Source organism: Notamacropus eugenii, chromosome 3 (genome assembly GCF_028372415.1).
Source record: "Notamacropus eugenii isolate mMacEug1 chromosome 3, mMacEug1.pri_v2, whole genome shotgun sequence".
Taxonomy (NCBI): domain Eukaryota; kingdom Metazoa; phylum Chordata; class Mammalia; order Diprotodontia; family Macropodidae; genus Notamacropus; species Notamacropus eugenii.
In genome coordinates this window covers 475,116,615-475,141,651 of record NC_092874.1, presented here as the reverse complement: position 1 = coordinate 475,141,651, position 25,037 = coordinate 475,116,615, and the positions used below count along the sequence as shown (strand labels likewise).

General features: G+C 42.2%; 1 protein-coding gene across 6 annotated transcripts in view; it reads right to left on the bottom strand.

The window, feature by feature from the left end:
- ERC2 (ELKS/RAB6-interacting/CAST family member 2) overlaps window positions 1-25,037 on the bottom strand; it is a 1,010,504-nt gene that overhangs the window by 744,441 nt on the left and 241,026 nt on the right. For all 6 annotated transcript variants that reach the window (XM_072599028.1, XM_072599030.1, XM_072599026.1 and 3 more), the window contains one exon: window positions 19,188-19,262. In XM_072599028.1, the coding sequence (XP_072455129.1) occupies window positions 19,188-19,262 (75 nt within the window). The remainder of the gene's footprint in view (window positions 1-19,187; window positions 19,263-25,037) is intronic.

Below are 25,037 nucleotides of genomic sequence, written 5' to 3'. Positions count from 1 at the left end.
AGGATGGAGAGCAAATGGATGGGAAGTGGTAGGGCCACTCTACCAAGAAAGAATTCTCAAAGGGGAGATACCAGCTGGGTTTTGAAGGGAACCTGGGAAACTAATGAGGAAGATGCAGTCGGGGAGAATTTCAGGCACTGGGATTAAACCAGTGAAAAAGGTATGCAGTGGGAACAATGAGAGGCCAGTATTGCTGGATTAATGCATACGTGAAAGGGAATAAAGCGTAAAAAGATTAAAAAGTATGAAAAGGCCAAGTTTTGAAGAGCTTTAAACACCAAACAAAGGATTTTATATTTGATCCCAGACACAATGGGGAGCCATTAGAATTTATTGAATGGAGTAGGGGGATATGATATGGCTGGGCCTTTTCCTTTAGCAAAATCACTTTGGCTGCTTAGTGAATGATGGGCCAGAATAAGGAAAGACCTGAGGTGACCTGAGGTCACCAGGAGGCTGCTACAAAAATCTAGCATGAGGAAGTGATGGGGACCTCTACAAGGTGGGGGCAACATCAGAGGAGAGAAAGGGATCTATACAAGAGATGTCAGAAAGATAGAAACATAGCAAAATTTGGCAAGACGTTGGGTACATGGGGTTAGGGGGAATCAGTAACGGAGGAGGAATCCACTACGATTGTGAGTTAATTGACTGGGAAGATAATGGTTCCCTTGGTGGTTATAGGGGAGATGGGAAGGAAGGAGGGTTTAGAGGGAGAAATGAGTTGTGTTTGGGCATGTTGAGTTGAGAGGCCTGTGCTATCCAGTTGAAGACGTCCCAAGGCTAGTTGGTAACATAGGCCTGGAACTCAGAAGAAAGAGCAGGGTTGGTTCTATAGACTTAGGAATCATCTTCAGAAATGATCATCGAATCTGTGGCAGCTGATGAGGCGGTATCTATCACCACATGAGAGAACATAGAAGGAAGATTATTTGAATCAACAAAGATTCATTAAGTGCCTACTGTAGCCAGGTACTCAGCTAGGTTCTGGGAAGGAGGTAGCATTCCATCAAGGCAAAAACCATATGTACAAGACAAACAAATAAAAATCCTACAACACATAATTCCATGGTGGGTTGGGAAGTAGGAGGGAGGAGCAGCAAAGGCTTTATGTAGATCGTATCTAAGTTGTGCCTTCTGTTGACCAATATGTTTGTTCCTGAGATACACATCAGATATCCAGGAGTGAATTTCACTGTGTAAAGGTTAGGCAAAAAGGGTTTATTTCAATGGGTCCATAAGCAGGGTCCTCAAATCCTCTATTTTTCCTAAGCTCAGTCTCAAAGCACTTAAACCATCATAATGAGACTGAAGTTACAATAAATGCTTTTGTTGACTGTTAAAATGTGATCACAGGTCCTTCACATTCTGTGCCTTTTTTACATCTTTGATTTGTCACCAATAGGTGTAGAAACAGTTGGCTTTTGATGTTTAGCTGTTACAAATTTGGCTTTCCACCAACACAAGGTGTCAGCAATTGATGAAAATGCCATCTTTGAAAGGAGTTACATAGAGCATTTCACTGGATTATTGGGAATCATATTGAACCAAAGAAATCCCTAAACAGGTTGAAAGTTAAGTCCTATAAATTTAGTGAAGACTTATTGGCATCTTCCTATTGGAAGCTGAATTCTACTGGGGAGTAAAAAGCAAATTTGTGAGATGGCTTTGGATTTAGGGCAATTTTCCTAAACTAATGAACATCCTTTTCATTTTTTATTCAGCCACAGGTGTTCTACATTATCTCAAGCTAGAAGAAGAATGAATGGGTATTGTAGGAGACACTTCAGGAAGGATATGCTTTCTCAGTAATAATCCCGTTCCCATTTAGGATGACTGCATCAAAGGAAGCAGAAATCAACCCTGGCAATCTACAGGAAGCCTTGTGCCCAGCAGGAAAGAAATGTGAGAAAGTTATTTCAGTTCCCTCCAAGAGTGGGAGATAAAGAAGACAAAGAGGATCTCAAGTTCAAAAGACAATGACCTTTGTATTTCAACAAATGGAGAGATGGCCAGGAAAGTCAAGCAACAGTGATGGCTCCTGAAATGGGATGCAAAGAAAATGGCGGCTAGCACAACTAATTCTCCTATTCATTTCAGTTTGAGGAATTAGGAGTGATGGTTTCTCTTTAGCCACCAAAGCCATTAAGAGGAGAGAAACTACTAAAGTATTGCTGTGTTAGACCATACATCAGGCTCCAAAAGTCTTAGTTTAGTTTTGAACTGTTAGCTCCATTAAAGCTTAAAATGGCACTAAAGCTTTGGGGATGCTCTGCACACTAGTCTCCATACCTACTATCATCTCCTCCTCATTCCATAAGCTCTGTAAGACCCAAAGTTCATGAAGATCTGCACCCCCACTTTTCCAAGGAAGAAGGCAATTTTGAATCAGGAGGCTCCTGCTCCGCTAATAAGTAAAAAGTCATCTCCTTCATCTGCTTAACCTCAAACCCTGAGGACCCTCTTTCCTGAGACCTACTGGCATCTGTAAGGAGGATGTACTGTCATTCTCCAATGAATGTAACTACAAAAAAACCCAGATATCTCTACTGAATCAACCAGTCAATCAAAAGAATAAACCAGATGTGAGCAAGTCCTTAATTAACTTGGAAAGAATGAAGTATTGTGATCAATGGATGAAATCAGATGAGCCACACAGAAGACATGTTTGGATTCAATGAAAGACTCAGACATACCTCTGATCCTATATATCACATAGCAAGCTGATTCACGATTGAACATTCCAGGAGTATTTTAGCTAAAGGCCAACTAGTTCTGGACAAGATTAAAGGGAGGAATGGAGCTCTCTCTTCTCTTCCCCTTTTGAAGACTTGGTGAATTTTGAAAGGACAGAAAACTTGGACTGCCCCTAAAAGTTGATAGTGGGGGGGGTGCCCCCAAAAGCTGTAGCTGATAACAGCTTCTGCAGAAGACACTGTTAAACACTCAAGAAAGGCAACTTTGGAATTCTAAAATGATACCAAATAGCCACATCGGAGTTAAATGACTCGCCCTAGGTTACACAGCTAATTAACATCTGATTCAGGATTTCAACTCCAAATTCAACCGTCTGTTGCTAAGCAAAGAACATTATCACAAGTCCATGAGAAATTGTTATCCACAGCACCAATTAGCTAAAAATATTTTACATATGTTGGCACATCTGACCTACCCAGCAACTTGGGAGGTATATGGTAAAAGGATCATCATTGTCATGTTATAGACAAGGAAACTGAGGTGCGGTGAGGTTGGAAAACTTGCCTAAGGTCACAAAACTAGGAAATACAGGAGTCTTGCCTTAAGATTTTTTACTATTCTATCATCATCATCATCATCATCATTAAACTTCAGTAGTCCAATGAAAGGAAAGTGCTGAGGAGATGATTTTTCCTGTAAGTTTTTCTCAGTCTATCATACTATTTGTTTGAGATATTTTTCTCATTTCATTTTTATAATCTCCGTCAGCTATAATGAAATGGAGTGAGCCTACAAATCAACAGCCTTTTTGTCTTAGCTAAGGTCTCCATGAAAAAAAGTCCCTTACAGAATGAGCATAATTTGCTGGATATTCAGAAGTCATTGTAAGACCTTTTCCCCCCTTGATCTACCTGGACGATTACTTTCCTTCATGTTGCTACGTTAGATCTGAATTTAATGTGATCAGGACGGCAGTCTGGAGGAAATCGTTAGATGGACTATCTTCTACAAGCCAAAGAACAGAGAAAAGAGAACGTCAAGGACATGAGCCTAGAAATCCCAAGATGAGTCCTGCATATTTGAGACACTTTCACTGGTCCCTCTTCCCCCAACCCCAACCTTACTTATGTCTTGTTCCATCATTCCTTCTGTCCTCAAGGAAGCTCTCATCTCACCCATATGGATAAAGAGTACAACCCATCAAAGAGGATAAAAGAAGAGACTGGACATCCCCTCGGAAAGGATGAGTTCACGGATAACGACAGGAGACAAAACTGTTCCACTTCTAGTCTGTTTGTGTTCTCTTTGAAGCAGTAGGAATGGCCAATACGCAAGTGATTGTGTTGTTCTCAAGTTGTTTCAGTCACATCCAACTCTCCATGACCCTATTTGGGGTTTTCTTGGCAGAGATACTGGAGCGCTTCACTATTTCCCTCTCCAACTCATTTTAGAGATGAAGAAACTGAGGCAAACAATTAAATGGCTTGGCCAGGGTCACACAACTAGTAAATGTCTGAGGCGAGATTTAAACTCAGGTCTTCCTGACTTCAGGCCCAGCACTCTATCCACTGCATCACCTAGATGCCCTTACAGTGATACTCAAGATAAATGCAGACATAGTAAAATAGTACCTTCACAAGTTAAAAGCAATATAGACCAGTGAATTATAATCCAGGATACTGAAAGAAATGGAGGATTTGATTACAACTGTAGGAAAGACTCCAGAGAAACTTCACCTTCCTCATGCCTGAACCCTCTCTCTTTTCTCTGGACCCCTCTACTGTAGCCCCAATGCCTGCTTGTCTATTTCTCTCTCTCTCTCTCTCTCTCTCTCTCTCTCTCTCTCTCTCTCTCTCTCTCTCTCTCTCTCTCTCTCTCCCTCCCTCCCTCCCTCCCTCCCTCCCTCCCTGCCTTTCTCTCTCTGCCTCTCCCTCTCTCCTCCAAAATGGACGTCCTGGTGAGAGAATGACCAGCCAGAAGTGGAGGATCTCAGGGCACATGGTTCTCCAAGGTGGTTACATGGTAGGACAGGAAAAGGAGAGAGCTTATAAAACCTTTCCCCCAACGAGCAAGAAAGGAAGGTAATACAAATATCATTGTCCCAACTTAAAGAAGGAGGAAACAGAGACCCCAAGAGGTTAAATAAACTACGCTTGGCCAGCCAGAGGATGCTCAGCCTCAGACCTCCCACATAGCACTCCCTCTACCCCGCAAGGTTGTTGTGAGGGCCAAATGAGATAAAACATGTAAAGTGCTGAGCATGTCTTAAAGTTCTACAAAAATGCTAGCATCGTTACTCTGTACCCACATCCACACTGGGAGTCACAGCAAGGCTCCGTGGATGGAGGACAAGCCTTGGCACCAGAAGTCCCACCTCTGAGAAATGAGTTCTCTGAGTATGGAAAAACTGTTGAACCTCCCAAACCTCCAAGCCAGGGCTGTCCAACTCAGTGGGAAGGAGGGTCACCACCCGCTACGTCAGGATCCCTGCTGGCTGGAAATTCACTTAGAAAATCACGTGTTCACATCATTTATGTTCTACTGTGTTTTTATTTATTTTATTAAATATTTCCCCATTTTCTTTCCATCTGAAGTGTTGTGGGACCCGTAAGCCTCCTGTCTGACCCCTCTGCTCTAGGCCACTCTCAAAGACAAATGTTCTTAACTCTTGTGTTACAGACCTCTTTGGCAGGCTGGCGAAGCTATCTCACAGAATGAGGTTTTTAAATCGTTAAAGAAAATGCTAAATCTCAGTTACAGAGCCTAAAAAATCTGAAATTATAGAAGAGTTGCCCATCTATATTGGCAGAGGGATTTACTTATGAAAAATTCCCTACCTGTTTTACAAATCACCGTTTTATATTTATATACACATATATTCACATAGAACCTCAGTTTCATCATCAATAAAATGGGGTAAGATATTTATACTATCTCAAAGGATTGTTGATAGGAAAATACTTTGCAAATCTTGGAAATGGTTTATCATTTTATTATGACATAAATAATGATGGTAATGATGATAACAACAACAAAATTCTAGATAAATTAACAGGAGAAAATTTTCCAAAGGTGAAAAGAAAGCAAAGGGCTTTTTTGTTACTGTCTGGTTAAGTAAAAATAAATACAATGCCAAGTTATGTGCATACTCATGTGCCAATGGATGCAATGGCTCATGTGCCTACAAAAAACAGATATGTACATATGCACGAATACCACCACTGAGAATGACTGGGGACCCTCTTCTCCCTGTTGGGCGCCATTACTTTTCCTTTTGAACATCAAACATGATAGAACTGTTAAGCAACGGAGAAACAGATTTTGTTCCTCTCTAGGAACAGTGGAATGCTGTGGGGGCAGAAGGGAGGGAGGGAGTAGGCGGGAAATCAGAAAAGCAATACAATTGAGTCATCGGTTGTGACAGTCCGCCCATTGCTAGGCGTTACCATCTACTCTCCTTCCACAAGTACTAAGAATCAATCAGTAATCCATTATGAAACATGAATGCCAATCTCTTTTCTTTCCACTTTAACAAAGGGACCTCAGAGTGCCCACCAATAGCTTCCACAAAGCTTGGTGTGTCCTGTACTTTGGTCCAGGGACATGGCCAAAGATGAGCGACCCAAAAAGGGTCAACTTGGTTTAAAGAAGACATGATCCAATGGGAAGGAAATGTCCCTGCATAATTATATCACCCTCTATTTAGAATAAAACATGAAACTATTATTACTGGACACCACAGAGGCTCTGGTCGGCTTCCCTTTTAAAATCTCTCTTGCTGGGGATGGGAGTAGAACTTTCCAAACCTACAACCTCTGGCCATGTCAAGATGGGCTGTCTCTGGAAGGATTTATTGTGTGGGGCTAACCATGGTTCTAAGGGGCCAAGTTAATCACTAGAGGCAGAAGGAAAGGTTTGGCATGAGATACATTAGAAAAACAGAATTCATGGCTCATCACTGAGCTGGTTTTTATTTTTTGTTTTTAATCAGACTTTGAAAAGATAAAGAACTGTAGCGTAAGAAGATACAAACTGGCCATTTATAAATAGAAAGAATTCAAATACTTTTTGTTGGTGAAAAATCCCAAATACTGAAGGAGATTAAATTATGGTTTAACTTATAGAAATGAAAATACTTTTTTTTTTTTTTACATTGTACCATCATCTATTGGTGACTTCTCCATTGGTGAGCATCCATTTTGTGACGGGGTTCAGGCCCACCTCCCTTCATTCTCCTCTAAGCCTGGTTCCTGACTTTCTGAACTTTAGGACTGAGGACCTCCCCACCCCTCTTTTCTGCTCCTTTTATGTAATACCTTCCAAGAGTACATGCTCCATGAGGCAGGGACTGTATTTTCATTTGCATCCCCAGCAAATAGTATAGTATCTGGTACATAGGAAGTGTTTAATAAATGCTTCTTTCCTTCTCTCTATGGAAAGAAAGAGAGAAACTAGAAGTTGTAAAATTAGGATGACCAACTTGGTCCCACAGAGGAAACAGGATCAGGTACCTCCCCTCAGCTTCTCTGCAGAGGGACTGCAAGTGTAGAACACTGTATATACTGCCAGACTTTTTTCAATGTATTGGTTAATTTGGGGAATTTTCCCTCTGTTTTTTAATTCTTTGCTCCAAAGGATGGTTTACCAAGAGGAGGGAGGTGAAATACATTGGAAAATGTAGTTCATATGAAGATAAAAGCTACCAATAAAATTGTATTTTAAAAAATACTAAATTCACTATTAAAGTCAAATTATGATGAGATATAGTAAAAAGAAAGAAATAGGAAGCAAAGTAATTAAAAGAACACAGACAGCAATCGTACTGCCTCCCACACCCCACCCTGCTCTGGGAAGAAGTGAGGGATTATGGGTTCAGAATATGGTCTATGACTTTTTACTTTTTCTAAGTGTTGGTTAGTTTTGCTGAACTTTTTTTTCCTTCTTTTTTCATCTTTCTAAAGGTTTGCTCTCTGGAGGGAAATTGGGGTGACATAAGATCAAAAAGAGACAGAGATGGAGAGAAACTGAAAAAGAGAGAGGCACAGAATAGGAAGGAAGGAAGGGGGAGGGAAGAAGAAAGAGAGGGAGGGAGGGAGGAAAGAAGGGAGGAAGGAAGGAAGGAAGGAGGGAGGGAGGGAAGGAAGGAAGGAGGGAGGGAAGAAGAAAGAGAGGGAGGGAGGGAGGGAGGAAAGAAGGGAGGAAAGAAGGAAGGAAGGAAGGAAGGAAGGAAGGAAGGAAGGAAGGAAGGAAGGAAGGAAGGAAGGAAGGAAGGAAGGAAGGAAGGGAGGGAGGGAGGGAGGGAGGGAGGGAGGGAGGGAGGGAGGGAGGGAGGGAGGAAGGAAGGAAGGAAGGAAGGAAGGAAGGAAGGAAGGAAGGAAGGAAGGAAGGAAAGAAGGAAGGAAGAGAGAAAGAAAGGAAGAAAGAGGTCAACAGTATCAAATGATGAAGAACATGAAAACTGAAGGAGAAAAACACATAGATAAAAACTATCAACAACCTCAAAGAAATTCCCCAAATTCCAGCTCCATAAATCGTTTCCCTAAGGTATAAAGAAAACTCTTAAGGGTTCATTCATTTATGGAAGCAAATGATAACATGCTAAGTGCAAAATGGTTTCTATTTGGCTTAAGGGCACACTGTGTTCTAGTCCTATTCCTTCTAAACATCCTAATTATGTTTTATTTAAGAAAAAAACAGCTCTCCCAAGTCCTGCTGAGTCAGCACGGCACGGCGAAAGGAGCTGCGTACTTGGAGCAGGGAAGCTCTGGGCTCACCTCCCACCTCTGATATTTATTAGTTGAGGGGGTCAGTGTAATAATAAATAATAACGATAAAGGATAATATTACACATGTGTATATGGTTCTTTAGGATTTACAAACCACTACATGTATGATATATGTATACGCACATACAGACACAGAGACACATATCATTACATACATATGCATATATATACGTGATAGTTCATCTTCACAAAAGCCTTAGTAGATAAGTGCCATTATTTTCCCCATTTAACAGACGAGGAAAAGGTGAGGAGTGACTTTCTCAAGGTCACATGGCTGGTAAGAGGCTCAGACACGATGGGACCTCAGATCTTCTTGTCTCCGAGGCCATAACACAATGTCTACACACTGCTCCTGCTGCTTGCCAAGTCCCTTGATCTCCAGGGGCTACAAGCAATTCCTGGGACCTATCTAGGGAATCATAGAAGGTTTACAATCCACATTAATAGAGAGAAGTCCCATGCTGAATGCTGACAAAGTCTCCATAGCCTTGATTGCATTCCCTGAATGCCTACCTAGGAGTACCTGAGACTACCTAGGTCATGTAACCAAGCATGGAAGAATTAGAGTCTAATGGGAGGCCAAGCAGAGACTTTTAAATTGCCACAGAGTCTACAAAGCACAGACTACCCTAATAAATACAATACAATGATAGTTTCTGTTGGCTGGCTGCCATGATGAAATGATGGGGCAGGTGATCCAAAAGGGATGTGTCTTCGTGGTCCTTGGGGGAAGGTTTCCCGCCACCAGAAGCCATACTATTTTTGTACTTCTGTCCATCTCTGAAGATCAAAGAGCTAAGCCGGGAGGGTCCTGGAGAGGGAAGGGGGAAGGACTGAGTCACCCAAACAGCTTCCAGATGAGAAAGCAGTCATCACTTCCTCACACCCTCCTGAGGAATGATTTGCCATCTCCACTCCACTCCTCATCTATGAGTCTAAGGAGCCACTGGAATCTTCCTCACCCTGGCCTTAGTGCCTCAATTAGTCAGCCAGTGGCTTTGGGAGGGTGGAGAAAAAGGAACATGAAAAAATGAGAATTTGAAACCAGTATTTTTCATGAAAAGACTGAATGAAGACTCACCCTACCTGGTAATTCCCCTTTGCTTTGCTACTTCCATACCTCTCTTTTTGGACACTTCACCCTTCCTTTTTCCTTTGGTCCAGCCCTGCTATTTTACCAATGTGGAGGGCTCCTAGCACAAGAGTAACAGATAAGAGCCTCTTCCGTGACTGTGTCAGACACAGAAGTGATGCTGCTTGCCCCAAATCACAGTCTAGTATATGTCAAAGGCTAGGCATGAACCCAGTCTTCTTGCCTCTGAGACCAATCCTCTGCTCACTATCCATCCTGCCTCTGAACTCCTGGGATCCTGAGAGACACAGAAAAGGAATCTGTGTTCAAAACTGGTTTGGCCCATGAATACTGGCACAGGGACCTAATGAGTTCAAGCAGTACCAATCCACAGGGCATCAGGCAGACAGATGAGAAGCTCAATGACTTTCCATCTGGGGCACGTAACAGCGCATATCATGATGGAAACTTAGGGAAGTTGACATTAGCCTTGTGGTTGACTCCCCAACCATCCTGGCTCCCCTGCCAGCCAGTAAGGAAATTACAATCCCTAAGTAAACATTCAGCACTAGGTCATCTGAAGCATTGAGAGAAAAGAGGGCTTCCTGTCTTCAGCACCCACCCAGGGAACCATGACTAAAGCCAAGGAAGCAAAAAATCCAAAAAAAACCCTATATTTTAGCAGCCACCTTCACTCAAGCAAATAGCTCTGCTTGTTGCCTAGGTATCAATAATCATCTTAGGCAATCAGCTAACTCAGAGTTATAACTAGCTCTTGTCATTCCCAGGGAAAGAAACAGAAGTATGTATACAGTGTACACAAATCATTTTTTAAAGACAAATTCCAGTCATAGACTGGAGAGCCAAAGACACCATGCTATGATTGTGGAAGGTAAGAGGCCCTATCTTCTAGGCTACTAGGGGTAGCAGAAGAGTACTGCTCTGGGGAGGGAGCAGGGCATGGCAGAGCTCAGTTGGAGTACCACCAGGAGCATTCTGTTGGACAGCTTCCCCTTTAACCAATCATTCTATCCAACCATTTACCAAGCTCGATTGTTTCTGTGCTGCTGAAGGACTGAAAGTAGAGTGAATGAATACCCCCTAGACTCCAGCACCCAAAGGCAAAGCCCTTCCTAGGTAGGGCTATCAGCTGAACACAATACCTCAGCAACATTACCATGGAACATCCTTACTCAGGTGACATCTTTCAGACTACATCTACAGTTAGAGCTAAAATCAGGACACAGAAACCAGACCAGCTGACTCTCTGCTTGAGGCCCTTCCTCTTAGATCAGACTGTCACCTTCAATGACCATCACACTGGTTACACCCTTTGAAGACATTTAGAAAGCCAGTCAAAAAGGCATACTTGTGAGTGATGACCAAGACACGACCACCTCAGCTCTACCACCACAAATCAAGTCCCGGGACTCCTGCTTTCCAAAAGGGCTGACCACCAGAAGCCAACTCTCCTTAAGGGCCAAGATCTGTTCTGGGGCTACAATGGCTTCTACTTGGTGCCTGCTCACAAATTCCACGAAAAACCAAATCTCTTCCCTTGGGCATATTCAGCAAAGCAGAACCAGGAAAGAACAGAGGATTTGCAGTCAGAATCAATCAATCAACAGACTTATGTCATGTGCCTACTATGTGCTAAGTGCTAGGAAGATAAAAAGATCTGAATTTCCATCTTGCCTCAGCTTTGTTGTTGTGGTTCAGTCATTTCAGTCATATCAGTCACATCTGACTGTGACCTCATTTGGGGTTTTCTTGGCATAGATACTGGAATGGTTTGCCATTTTCTTCTCCAGTTCATTTTACAGATGAGGAAACTGAGGCAAATATGGTGAAATGACTTCCCCAGGGTTACATAGCTAGTAAGTATCTGAGGCCAGATTGGACTCAGGAAGAGGAGCCTTCGTGACTCTAGACTCAGTGCTCTATCCATTGCACCACAGCTGCCCTAGCACAATATCAGTACCTATTAACATTATTCCCCATGTGACCTTGGGCAAGTCACTTCTCCCTGAGTCTGTCTCTTCTTCTGTAAATTGAGGGAAGTGGACTTCATCTCTAAGGTCCCTCCCATACCTACATTCTACGGCCTTACAAACTCTTCTTTTGGTGCACATTTGGTGCATAAACTGAGCCTCAGAGCATTTGAGGGACCCACTTGTGTTCAGCTAGAAGTGTGAGTTCAGGGACTCTGTCTCAGATTCTCAGCCTTTCAAGCAAATATTTTGCCAACCACAGAATAAGAGATGGCCAAGACTTCTCAAGTCACAGAGTCTAACCCTTTCACTGTACCAAGGAGGGAACTGAGGCAGAGTCACATGCCCAAGGTCACAACACTAAGAAGTGTCAAGATGGGACACTAGCCCAGTTGCCTCTTAGATCAACACCTTTCACAGTCGGATTTAGAGCAAGAGAGGGTCTGGAAAGTCATCTAGTCCAGCCCCCTTATTCTATAGAAAGGAAACCGAGATCTAGAGAAAGAAAGGCACCTGTCCAGGTCAACTCACAGTTAACAGAAGAGTCAGGATGGAACGCAGAACCTCTACCTCCTTCCACTGTACCAGGCAGGAGGCAAAGACCATTTTTCAGACTATGCTCAGGACAACAGGAGGGAGGGGGTATCTATAAGTATATCCCAGGCTCAAAGGAAAGTTAAGTCAATAACATTTATTAAATTGTGTGCTAGGCACTGTGTACCCAGGCGCTGGGGATACAAAGAAAGGCCAAAGTCGTCCCCTACTCTCAAGGAGCTCATAGTCTACTGGGAGATATACCACACAAACAACTATGATTCTAAGAAAACTGAGAGACAATGAAGCTCAGACTTTGCATGGGTTGTGATTATCTCCCCACAGTCTGTGGCATGAAAAGATCAACGTGGCTCAGTCCCAAGGAGATGCAGCCACCAGAGCTGCCTCAGCCTCTTCCTGACCGTATCCCAGGGCTTGGATCAGGTGGCATTTCAGGCTCAAGATCTCATTACAACCTCCAGGACCAGCCGAACTTCTTGTCCTTGAATGAATGATTTGGCAAGTTGGGACAGGATACCCAATCAGACCAAACCTAACCTAAGTATGGTGTGTTGTCTGGCATCCCTGGACCAGAGAGATCTTGGGCAATGATCCAAAGAAATGACATTTCTCTAACCCTCTAAGAAATGCCAGATGTTTCGTGGGTGGTATCTACACTGGGCCTCATGACAAGCCTGTGCAGTAGTTTCTATGGATTCTCTTCTCCCCTTTTATACAAGTACATGTAGAAAATGAGACTCTCCTAGCAAGTATCCAAACTAGGATTGTAATTCAGGTTTTCCTGATCCCATTATCCCATGCTGCCAAGAAGTATAAAAATCACTGGACAAAATGACCCCAAAATTAGAAATAATCAATATGGGAGGAGGTGTAGAATGACAAGCAAGCAAATACGTTGTTGGGAAAACTAAGAAATGGCATAATCATTTCAAAAAGTCTTTGAAATTATACAAACAAAGTGACTAAAATGCCCATGTCCTTCGAACTCCTGACTGCATTGCTGGGCTCACACTCCAAGTAAGATGTGGATAAGGATAAAGTCTCCATACACTCCAAAGTATTTATAGCAGCACGTTTGTGATAGCAAAGAATTAGAAACAAAGTAGACGAACATGGACTTGGGAATGGCTAAACACATTGTGGTACATAAACGTAATTGGAATAACGCTGTGCTACAAGAAATGACGAGTGATGCATTCAGAGAAACCTGGAAAGATCTCAATGAACTGATGTAGAGGGAAGCAAGGAGAACCAAGGAAATAATACACACAGTAACTACAACAGTGGACCTGGGAAGACCAGTCGTGTACCAGAAAATCGCATCTGATCAAATGAAGCCAGAGGAGAGGACATCCCCAAGGACTCCTTCGTGGAGGTCACAGGCGTCATACATGGTACAGGCCTTCAGACTTTCAACATCGCAGTCAGCTGTGCTGGGTTTGTTCCTCCCTAAAAATTGCCATTTGTTACGTGGGATGGCTCTTGGGGAAGGGCAGGGATACTTGGAATAACTGTAATGATGGAAGAAAAAGAAAAGAGCAATAAAATCTTGCTGTAAAAAAAATAGACTCCTAGACAGTTGGAAAGGGAGGCAGGCAGGGAGACTGTCCACACTTGCAGGCCATCCAGGGACAAGAAGTCACCGATGTTCTTCTTTCCTACGCTTTTAGCCAATGTAGAATAAACTCCCAGTTACTGGCAGGCCTCTACCAATCTGACTTGGGAGACAAGGATGTGAGAGTAAGTTCTGCTGCAGATCCAGTTCTGTATTGCCTTTGGCCAAAGCTTAGGGGTAGGCCTACACCCAGGAGGGTGTAGGGGATGATGTAGGGAAATATAGGGGAAGAGAGGGAAAGCTGACCTTGAAGCCACAAAGACCTGGATGCAAATCCTTCCATATGCTGGCTCTAGGATTCTGGGCAAGTCCTTTATCCACTACGGTAGAGATGAGGAACCTGAGGCCTCGAGATCACATGTGACCCTCTAGGTCCTCAAGCATGACCCTTCGACTAAATCCAAATTTCACAGAATAAAACCCCGTGAACTCAGTCAAAATGTCACATCCAAGGACCTAGAAGGCCACATGTGGCCTTGAGGCTGCAGGTTCCCCACCCCTGCCCTATGGGCTATATCTAGGTAGCTAAGACTATGTGTCACATGGTACCAACCTGCACTGGCAGAAGGAGTCTCCTTACCCAGAAATCCCCAATACTAAGGAACCAACAGACCCATATGGGTGTGTTTAGATATCGACGTGTGTTTAGGCATGCGTTTACACAGAATATGCATGTGCACATATATGTGGATGTATAGATGCAGGACATATATGTTATGTACATACCAGTCATGCACATATCATCACGTGTGTATATTTTACACATCTGCATAGAAACAGGCATCTCTGTTCCTAGATGCCTTGCATATAGGGTCTGTCTAGCACTTTAAGGATTACAAAGTGCTTCATATCTATTATCTAATGGGATATTCACAACCAACGTGTAAGGTAGATGGGAGCTTGCTCAGAGTCACACGGCTAGAGTCTGAGATGCATGTGTTGAATAACATGTCCACATGCACATGTGCACATTTCACATATATTTGTGGAATATATTACTGAACAGGTTATATGTATATGCGCGTATGTGTATTGAATTAACTGGGTTCTCCAAATGAAGAGGTTGGAAAACTGATGTAAAGGAAAGGACACAGGATTGGGGTCAGAGGACTTTGGGAAGAATTCCACATCTGACACTATCTATGTGACCTTGGGCCAATCACTTCCCTCTCTGGGTACAAAAAGAAGGAGGTGAGCTAGATCATCTCTAAAGTATCCCCCAACTCCAAATGTATGTTCCGAGAAAAACGACTTCTCTCACCAAGCTCTGACCCACCAATCATCTCTGAATTATCTGACACCATGAAACAAAAGCAGGAATTTGTACATGGATGGGTCCTTTCATTTCAATTAACCCATTTAGCTGCCAATTTTACAAATAAAATAGACTCTCTCTATTGGTAAAGTACTGCACCTACTTTCTGAGGCCATTTCATTCTAGTGTACCTCAGTCAGTCAAGTGAGGACCTCCACTCCTTAAAGACCTTGAAATGAGCTTCACTGTAGCCTTGTATCTATTAGGATAACTCTCACAGGACTCCAGCAGGACACTACCAGCACATGCACGTAAAGCAATCTCACCTACTCATCTAAGTGTTAGCACAGGACCCTAGCACATAGTAGGAACTTTATAAATGTTTGATTGGTGGGTATAAAATGATCTGATGTGTGTTATTCCTGAAGTGGTGACTTTGGTTCTTGCTATTTTTAAAGAGACTAGCTGGACAAGATGTTTTCCATTTTGCTATTTCTTGACTTTCATTTCATAATATCAAATACAGACATGAAAGCTGTTACTCCTAATCTCAACAGGAACAAGGCCAGAGTTTACAATGATCAAAAGTTAAAATCAATTGGATTATGTTTGCAGACTCCAGAGGGATTAGCTTTTTTCTGCTTGGCCCCTGAGAACAGAACTAGGAGCAAAAGGCAGAAGTTGCAAACTAGATTAGACTGGATGTGAGGAGGAGGGGAAGGAAACCACCTAAAAAGCATGGGCTGCCTTAGGGCAGAGGAACATCTCTTTCCATGACCTTCAAGTTCAAGCTGGAGGAAGATACATCAGGAATTTTTTTTAAGGTGCTAATTAAACTAGCAGGTCTCTGAGGCCTCTTTCAATTCTGAGATTCTGTGATTCCATGATGAGAAGGAAAGGGAGGAATTGACTTTTTAAATACTCCATAATGTCATATAACAATGGAAAGAGGAAACTTGTTTTTTAAAAAAAAGGTTTATGAGGTGAATCACTAAAAGAAGAAAAAGAGGAAGACAGCTACATCTACAAAGGAACACACACTTTTTCTAAAACACACACGCAGTTTTCTAGAGCAAACCCATACATAACATACCTGCCATACCAAATCTCGATCAAAATTAAAACATGGTCTTCCCTGCAAGAAGATAAACCATAAATAACTTTATTTATATCAGGTCCTTCATCTTAACTTAGGTGACTTAACAAAACCTCTATAAAACTATCAGGTTTAGCTGGGATAATAACATTTCTATACTCTCTCACTGATAAATGCTTCTGCATGGAGATCTAGTGATTTCAAGATCTGTGCAGAGAATCCATCCCACAAAGAATAACTGTAAGACAGGAAACTCACTGGATGTGCAAAACAGATACTCTTCTTATGGTTCTACATAGAACTTTATTTGGGGCAAGAGCTCATGGAACCTCACACCTGCTATCTTTTCCCCTGATAGGTAACAGATGAAAGAAATCAAAACGTTGTTCTGCAGCTATTTAGAGGATCAATGTATGGATTAAGGATTAATCTTACCCAAAGTAGTATCTCACAAAAATTCATTTCCCCTTTTTGCTTGTTCAGTTTTTTTTTAAGGCTATATAACTTGAAATTTTGGCAAAAGGTTGCACAATCCTGAGCCTTGGCCAAAAGTTAACATGAAACTTTACTTTTTAAGTCTTATCCAAGAGAGAGCCAGATGCTCTGCTCTCACTACTGCTGAAATGCCAGTTCCATTCATTCTGTACCCAGTGTACAGTCACCTACTTGCTCAAATTGTCCCTAGCAGCTGGCTCTACAGTCTGAGCTCTCCTCAACTGTTTCCCATCCAAGTCCCAAAAGGAGCAGCCCTTGCAGTACAAGAGGAGATCAAAGCCTGAGCTTCTGAGCTCTGAGAAAACATGCAAAGAGTATAGGTATCTACTAACAACCTGCTACAAAACTCATCTTAAAGAGGTGAAATGCAGTGCTAATGAATGACAGATTTCTTCATGCCCTAGCACAAAAAGAAATGTTAAGGACCCCAAGAATCCGAACACTGCCAGCTACATGCACAAAGCAACCCTGAGGCTTCCAGTTACTGATAAATTTGTTGATCAGTGCTCACCCTGAAAATGGGCTTCCATGTCATTCCATTGAATTACCTGAACAGATTTCACTTATTGGCTTGAAGAATTGGAAGGGGAGGGACTCCCTCTTTGGCATACAATTATAATGATGGAAGCAGTGACTAGGAATTAAAGTGAGACCTCAAAGGTCTATTTCAGCTCTAACTCTCCAATCTCATCATCTCTTAGTTTTTCTTTTAAAAAGACAGCCAAAAGCCATCAGAAAAGGGACCAAGAGTGAGTATTAAATTCTCTTCACTGGAGGTCCATCACTAATGCTGGGAGAGCATTCATTTCTGAAAAACAGCAAGTGGTGCTCTGATATACTCTCTCTCTCTACAGAGATTTTGTGGCCAGGTAAGCTGCTCATTTTAGATTCCTGTGATTTCATGGGTATAGAAAACATCCAGTACAGAAACTTCCATCTGCTGATACAATTTGTCTGTAAATTACAAAGAGAGTCTCATTTTTATCTTGGTTCACCAGCTACCTAGCAGAATGCCTGTACATAAAGCAGGGACTGAAAAAAAAAAAGTTTGTTGCTTGACTAATAGATTTATTGGAAGACATGGATTGAAAACTTCATGGAATTAAAGTTGAAAGGGACCTCACAGGCCATTCAGTCCAAGTCCCTCCTTTTACAGATAAGGAAACTGAGGACCAAGGAGGTTAAAGACTAAAATAAGGAGCCCTGACTCCAAAGTGTTCTCCATTGTCTTAAGCTGGAACATGCCACAGGCTGAACTTCAACCCAGGTCTTTCTGACTCCAGGACTGGCTCCCTAGAGACTATGTAATGCTGCTTCTCCAAAGCTCACAAATAATAAAAATTCTTATCAAAATAATGTGTATTATTTTTAAGCCCATTTTAAATAGGCTAACTCTTCTCTAGCCTGATTTACAGGATGAAGAATTACAAGCCAAAGGGCCAGAGGTTTTTACAGCAGTTGTATCTGGCTGATGTCACTGTCACTGACCACATAACATTCTAAACTCATCTGCATAGATGGCAAGAGAGTGCAAAGGTTAATGGTACAGCCTTGGGGTCTTTGGAAGAGACAATCCCAGTGTGGGCACTGATTATTGATGGGACTCTGTGCAGAAATAAGGATATGCAGTGTGTTTCCTTCAACCTTTAGAGTTTTCCTACAAGTTGGTCCCAAGCCCCAAGCCCATCGTGGCCAACTGCCCAAGTTGTCAAAGGGCACATGTCCCCACTGACTAATGCTATTTTATTTCTTCAAGGTGATATCAACAAGATGGGACTTGGCTATTCTCATGGCATAACATTTTGGCTGGGCTTCATTTTCAAAAGTAAGACTTTTAAGTGAAAAGGCTTCAGGTTACTAGACACTAAAATAAAAAAAGAAAAGAAAAGAAAAAGGCAGGAGCTCCATTCATTTAAATCAGCTTACAAAACTTTATGGCTTCCTTATTCCTAATCTTTATCAGGTAAGTATTTAATCATCCTAGATACACAAACACACATAAGTGTCAGGAGGTTTTGAAGGTTATTCCTCTGTTACCTTCATAGCTGAGTTGGGGGAAGGGGATGTGGGAGGGGAAATTTGTAAATACTTTCTCTGCTATCATTATCTTCAACCTTGACTAAGAAATACTGTTCAGGTTAACACTCCCACACACAGTAGGGAAAACGTCTTTTTATAGAAGAAAAATATTTTCCTGAGAATGTCATTTCAATCACTTGATGACCCTTCTGTTGGGCACAAAGGCTTCCTTTGGCAAACTGGTTTCTCCCAAGCAATTTTGTCACTGAATTGGGGGGTGGGGGTAGGGAAAGTAAATGTATTCAGTTCCTTACAATGTAATTCTTGAAAATAGTTAACCGTTTCAGATGGCTTCTGATGCTTGCCAGCTGAGCCAAATCAGGTGGGCAACCCTTACACAAAGATGAGACCCTAATGAATCTATCTCTAAGAATCACAAATAGAAATAGACCACACCAAAACAAATCATTAGTTTGAGGCTGTTTGTTTGTTGGGGTGTTGGCCAAGAGCTAGGACAAATGATTAGACTCAGTGCATGTTTTCCGATCTCAAGTGCCCATGAACGTCACCAGCTGGTTGGCATTGCCAAGTGTGCCCGGCCCCTACCTTCATTTCTATGACAGTCTGGAGTGCCTTCGTCTTTGCGGGTTCAGGCTGAAGTTGGGTCCTCCTGTGCAGCTCCTGTGGAGGGACACGATAGAAATAAGTCTGCCGGCTCATATTCCCATCATCTAGTAGCTCAGAGAGTGCGCCCCAGCGTCCCCCCCGCCCCACCCAGACTCGCTGGGCACTGGGCTGAAGGCTACAGGTGCTACTACTCCCCAGCAGCCCGCTGCTCGCTGTCGCGCTGCTGCTGCTTCCTGGAGGCTAGGTTACAGGCGACGGAGCTGGCACATGCGCGATTTCTAAAACTTCCATCAATAATTAATGTCAACTGTGACAAAGACAGCAAGGAAGCTGTGTCCAAATACTCAACACTGCTGCATGTGCCCAGATAGCCTGTCCTCCCCCAGCCAATCACATCGCTGAGAGCTCCTCAGACACAGGCCAAGTAAACAAAGGGAGAAAGGGACTGGGTGAATGCAACCCACACCAGGCACCGCATAAGCCACCAGGGTTCAAAGCAAGCAATTAAGAGCATTTTCAAATACAAATGTGGCACTTGTTCCAGCAGCAAATTGGTTTGATGAAGCACAGTGAATGCCTTGCCTTCTGCTTTCCAATTGCATCTGTGGCTGCCAGATTAATATCCTAGGAGGGAAAAAGCCAAGGTTTGGATAACAGTGAGAAGGGGGGAGAGGGGAGAGAAAGCGAGAGAGAGACAGACAGAAAAACAGACAGACAGACAGAAAGAATGAGAGAGCACACTAGAAGGTATCATGGCACAGTGGATGGAGGGCAGTTTTACAAAACTAGGAAAACCTGGGTAAAGTCCTGCCTGTTGCCTGTACTGACCATGCAACTGTGGACAAGTATGCCACTCACTGCTTAACTCTGTAATACTCTTAGATTTCAGGGAAGATGGTGACTTACATTGAAGAGGAGTTTCCCTGTCCAGGGAGGTCCCTTATGAAATCATAAGAAAATCAGCATTCATGTTGTCCATGCTTGAAAAGGGACGGGAAGGAAGGAAGGAAGGAAGGAAGGAAGGAAGGAAGGAAGGAAGGAAGGAAGGAAGGAAGGAAGGAAGGAAGGAAGGAAGGAAGGAAGGAAGGAAGGAAGGAAGGAAGGAAGGAAGGAGAAGGCCAAAGAATAAAACCTGAAGGGTTTTACTGACAGGTAGATCATTACTTTAGCTCAAAAACAAGCCTAATATTAGCAATTTTATAATTCAAAGATTCTCCCTTCTCATTTCCTTGCATGGTCTCAAAAGAGCAGTTTCTTTATCAATCACTACCCTGGAGAAGTGTCCAGAATCTAAGAATCAGAGAAAGGCAAATCAAAATAGTCCTTGGCTATGGCTCCACACCCATCATGTCATCAATCATAGGTACTAAAACGGGGAAACTTCTTGATGAACGAGCTGTTGGAAGACAGGAAGCAAGAAGCTGGTCCAACTACTCTAAAAATGAATTTGGAATAGTGTAAGAAAATTTCATAAACTTTGATCCAGAGATATGAATATTTAACACTATTTCCTGAGGAGGTTACATCAAGAAAAGACCCAGCCAATTTTGACAAAAATATTCAAGGCAGCATTGATTGTGATGACAAAAAAAACCACAAACCAACCTGTAACCAAAATACGTACCCAATGACTAGAGAACAGAGGAACAAAATGTGATGTATTCATTTTTGGAATAGCATTGCCCAATATGGAATGGTGCATATAAAGACATCAGAGAAACATGGAAGATTTTATAAGAACTGATGCACAATGAAGTAAGCAGAACAAGGAGAATGACACACAATGGATCCAACAATGTAAAGAGAGTGATCAGGGGCACTGACACTCTAACAAGGTTACTTCCATACTGTGAAAGAAAAAATCTTCATCCTCTTTAATTTAATGAATGATAAACTCTTTTCTCAAGCAACATACTTTATTAAAATGTGATCTGAGTATTTGTTGGGAAGAAATCCGTTGTGTGAAAATGAATCCTATGTTCCTTTAAAAACAAAGAGCAGTTTCTTGTATTTAAACATCTTTCCTTTTCCCCTTATCATTCCTACCTATTAATTGAGGGAAACAAAAATTGGGAGGGAAGACGCCTAGCTTAAATTTCACATTTGTGTTTCTTTCATTCCATTAACATTTTAAAATTATTCATCTACAACTGACTATGGCCCTTCCATTGATGAATACACAAGCATTCTCATGTGATCTCATTCAAAGTTGATAGGTTGCCAGTATCTAACTTGTCCCCTTAGGAAACTGGTCATCAACATATTATGTGGTTCACGGGATCAAAGGATTTTGAGATAGAAGGGACTTTAGACTTTAATTATAGTTTCAAGAGCATATCATAAGAACTACAAGGGAATGGACAGTTGAGAGTAGCAAGATGACATAGTCAATGAAACACTGGACGTGGACTCAGGAAGATTGTTCAAATTCTGCCTCAAACTTTTACTAGCTGGGGGATGGGGGCAAGTCACTTAACAGAGTATTCTCTATTAACTATTCAGTCTATTCAGTCTCTATTTCCTTGTCTATAAAATGGGGATAATAATAATAACACCTTCCCTCCATTGTTATGGTGAGGATCAAATGAGATACTGCTTGTGAGGTGCTTTGAAAAAATGCAAAATGCTACAAATGCTACTTATCTACCAACATTACCGATGAAAAGTCATTCACTAAGAGGAAGAGGAAGAAGAAACAACATCAGTGACTCCCTACAAATGCCGACCAAATTTATCTTTGTATCGGCGTTTAAACTCATTTTTAAATGAACTTTTCTTCTCCATCTGACATAAGTAACATCTTCTGTCTTCTGATGTTGGTAGCTAGGATAGACAGGTAGTTTCTTAAGACTAGGCAACTGTTACACCTTTCAAGGGATTCGTGTGAAGACAAATGTTTCTGCCAGAAGGAACCTAGGAGGCATTACTAAGGATTATGAACTCCTGGGCAAGAAACTTAAGTACCTGAGGGCACAGGTGGGGTTCTCATCACTACTGTTGATCGAAGGCAGGGGATTCAGAAGAGAAAGACAGACCTGGGAGGTGAGAAGCTGGCGAAGAAGATGAAGTCTGAGAACAGGATTTAGATTTCCAGACTGAAGCCTTTATTTTAATAAAGAAAAGATGGGCTCTTGGCCAGGGATGGAGTATACCTAACAAGGGCCAGTAAAAATATGTTTTTCATGGAGTTTTGCAAATCTGGTCTTTAAGAGGGACAGGAGGGAGAAAACTGCCCACACATCTGCCTGCTCTGATGACATAGAGCGATACACTCAACACTGAAGAAGAATAACAGAAGAAAACCAGGGATGGGGGATGACAACAGCCCAAACTACTTGCATATGTTGCTGAAAAGATTCCTGTTCAGGTACGCTTGGGAGACATCCCTTCCTACTCAGAGATCCTAGGATTTGGGACTTGGGAACATAACTCCATGTGGTATAGGCAGAAAAGGGAATTTGGTCCTGGAAATCAGAATTATAGAAAATAGATTTAGAGCTGCCAAGAGCCTTATAAATCACCTAATCCAACCCCTTCATTTTATAGATGAAGAAATTGATACTCACTATAGGTTAAGTGATTTGCCATGGGTCAAAATAACTACCAAGTATCAGGGGTGGGATTTTAACCCGAGTCTTCCTGACTGCAGATCCTGTACTCTAGTGACTATGACATGCTGTCTGATCTGAAGACATTTGGGTTCTAATCTTAGCTCTGCCCCCACCTAGCCATGTGACATTGGGCCAAGCACATTACCTTCCTAACATACAGTTTGTCAATCTGCAGAATGAGGTTCAGACTGAATGAAGTCCAAGGGTTCTCCCCACTCCAATATGCAAGGAAATCTCTCTCCTTCCTTCGGCTAGGCACAATGTCCTGCCACTGTATTCAGCACCAGCCTATAAAACTTCCTTGCCATCTGCATTTAACCCAGGGCTGGGAAGATTACAGGCTTTTAAAGCAGCAAAGTTAACTGTTTTCTGATCCTAAATTTTATAGCCACTGAGATCACCTCAGCTCCTAAGGCAAATAGGAAAATATTTTATGCATCCAGGCTACAGCTTATAGTGCACATGCTCATCCTTGGCAGTTGATGCCCCTCAAGGGGAAGAGCTGCACGCAGTAAGTGCTTGCTAAGGCATCGTTAAATGTGGTTTCCAAGAACAGTACTCTTCCCATAATTAGCCACATCAGTTTCAGTTGTTTGGGAGACCAAAGTGACCTTAACTTCATACGCACGCCTGCAGTTTTTGTCTGCGGGCAAAATATTCTAAATGAACTTTTAGATGTTTCTAGGTGTGATAATTGCCCCCATAAAGTCTTGCATATATAGAAGTCAAATTTTCTTGATGTAGTAAACAATTGCTCCCCAAAGCACTTAGAATCATAGAAACTAAGGCCACCAAGTTCTGTCTAACCCAGAACCTAGAAGACATCAGAGGCAAATCGACATCCTGCCTCACATGAACAATCTCTAGCAATGGGGAAGTCTTTGAGAGAAGGAATGTGGGTTTTGTCTCTATCCATATGCTGACCACTTGCTGGTGCCTGGTATATAGTAAGTGTTTAATAAATGCTTGGTGACTGACTGCCTATGGGGTATGGCAGCAGACCTATCCTACAAGGATTTGGGGGTGTGACTCTAGAGCTCAGAAGAAAAAAGTCCTATCTGGACATTCAGACCAGGGAATCATCTCTGAAATGAGAGTAAGTCATAGGTGTAGTAGAGCTGGAAGGAAGCTCAGAAGTCATCCCAACCAACGCTTGTTTTACAGGTGAGGAATCTTAGGCCCAAGGAAGTCAAGGGACTTCTCCAAGGTCACACAGGTAATAGATTTCAGAGGTAGGATTTGAAACTCCACAGCCAATTTTTTTCTCCCCTATCAAAATAAATGAGTTTGCTGCAGAGAAAGTCCATATAACCAGAAGAGACATAGGATCAATCAAACAATTAGAACCACTTATTAAGCTCCTACTATCAAGAATGGACCCTTGGAGACTATCTATATTAATTAGTCAAGGAAAGAATAAGAAACCAGTGGAGGAAACAAAAATAGATGGGAAAACAAATAAGAGGAAAATCAGGTGACAGGGATCTGAGTGACCAAGTAGAATGACCCATTTCCAAAAGAAATCACCATATAACATATCCAGCATCATCAGAAGAGTAGATCTCTCTGAAGTCAAAAGGAGACAGGACATCCAAGAGGAAGGGGTGATCACAGGAAGGGGCACAGGGAAAGGGTTCCATCTCTCACTACAATTAATGTAGTCATGGAAGGCCCAGACACCTCAATTAGCTTGATTAGTCAATCAACAGGGACCATTAAGTTTTAAAATAAGATGAACTTATATTCCATAGCTTTATGGTGCCAAAGCCCCTTTGACTGAATCATAGAGTAGGTAGTAAGGAATTTTCCTACAATCATGTCAATAAATCCTCAATCAATTAGAGAGGATTATAGGCTTTGGCCACTAGATGAAGGTCTATATAACAGCAACACCATAAATCTTTTATAATAAAAATTCACAACTATTGGGTTTATGATTAATAACAGCAAGTTGTTGTTGTGTTTGTCCTTCGATCTCGAAGAAGATCATGACATCAGGGAGACGATGACATGACTTGCAGTTGACTTGGATTTGAATGAGGGAGAGCTGTGCAAGGTCACCAACCTCACTTGCTTCTCCTGATCCATCTGGGTCCAGTGGCCAGATAGTCATCAGGACAACTGGAGATGGCCCTGGATGCAATGGGAGACCCTGACCCTTTTAGGCTAAGGTCTTTTCAAGTACTCACTCAGAGTGAGGTAACTCCCATTCTGTGAG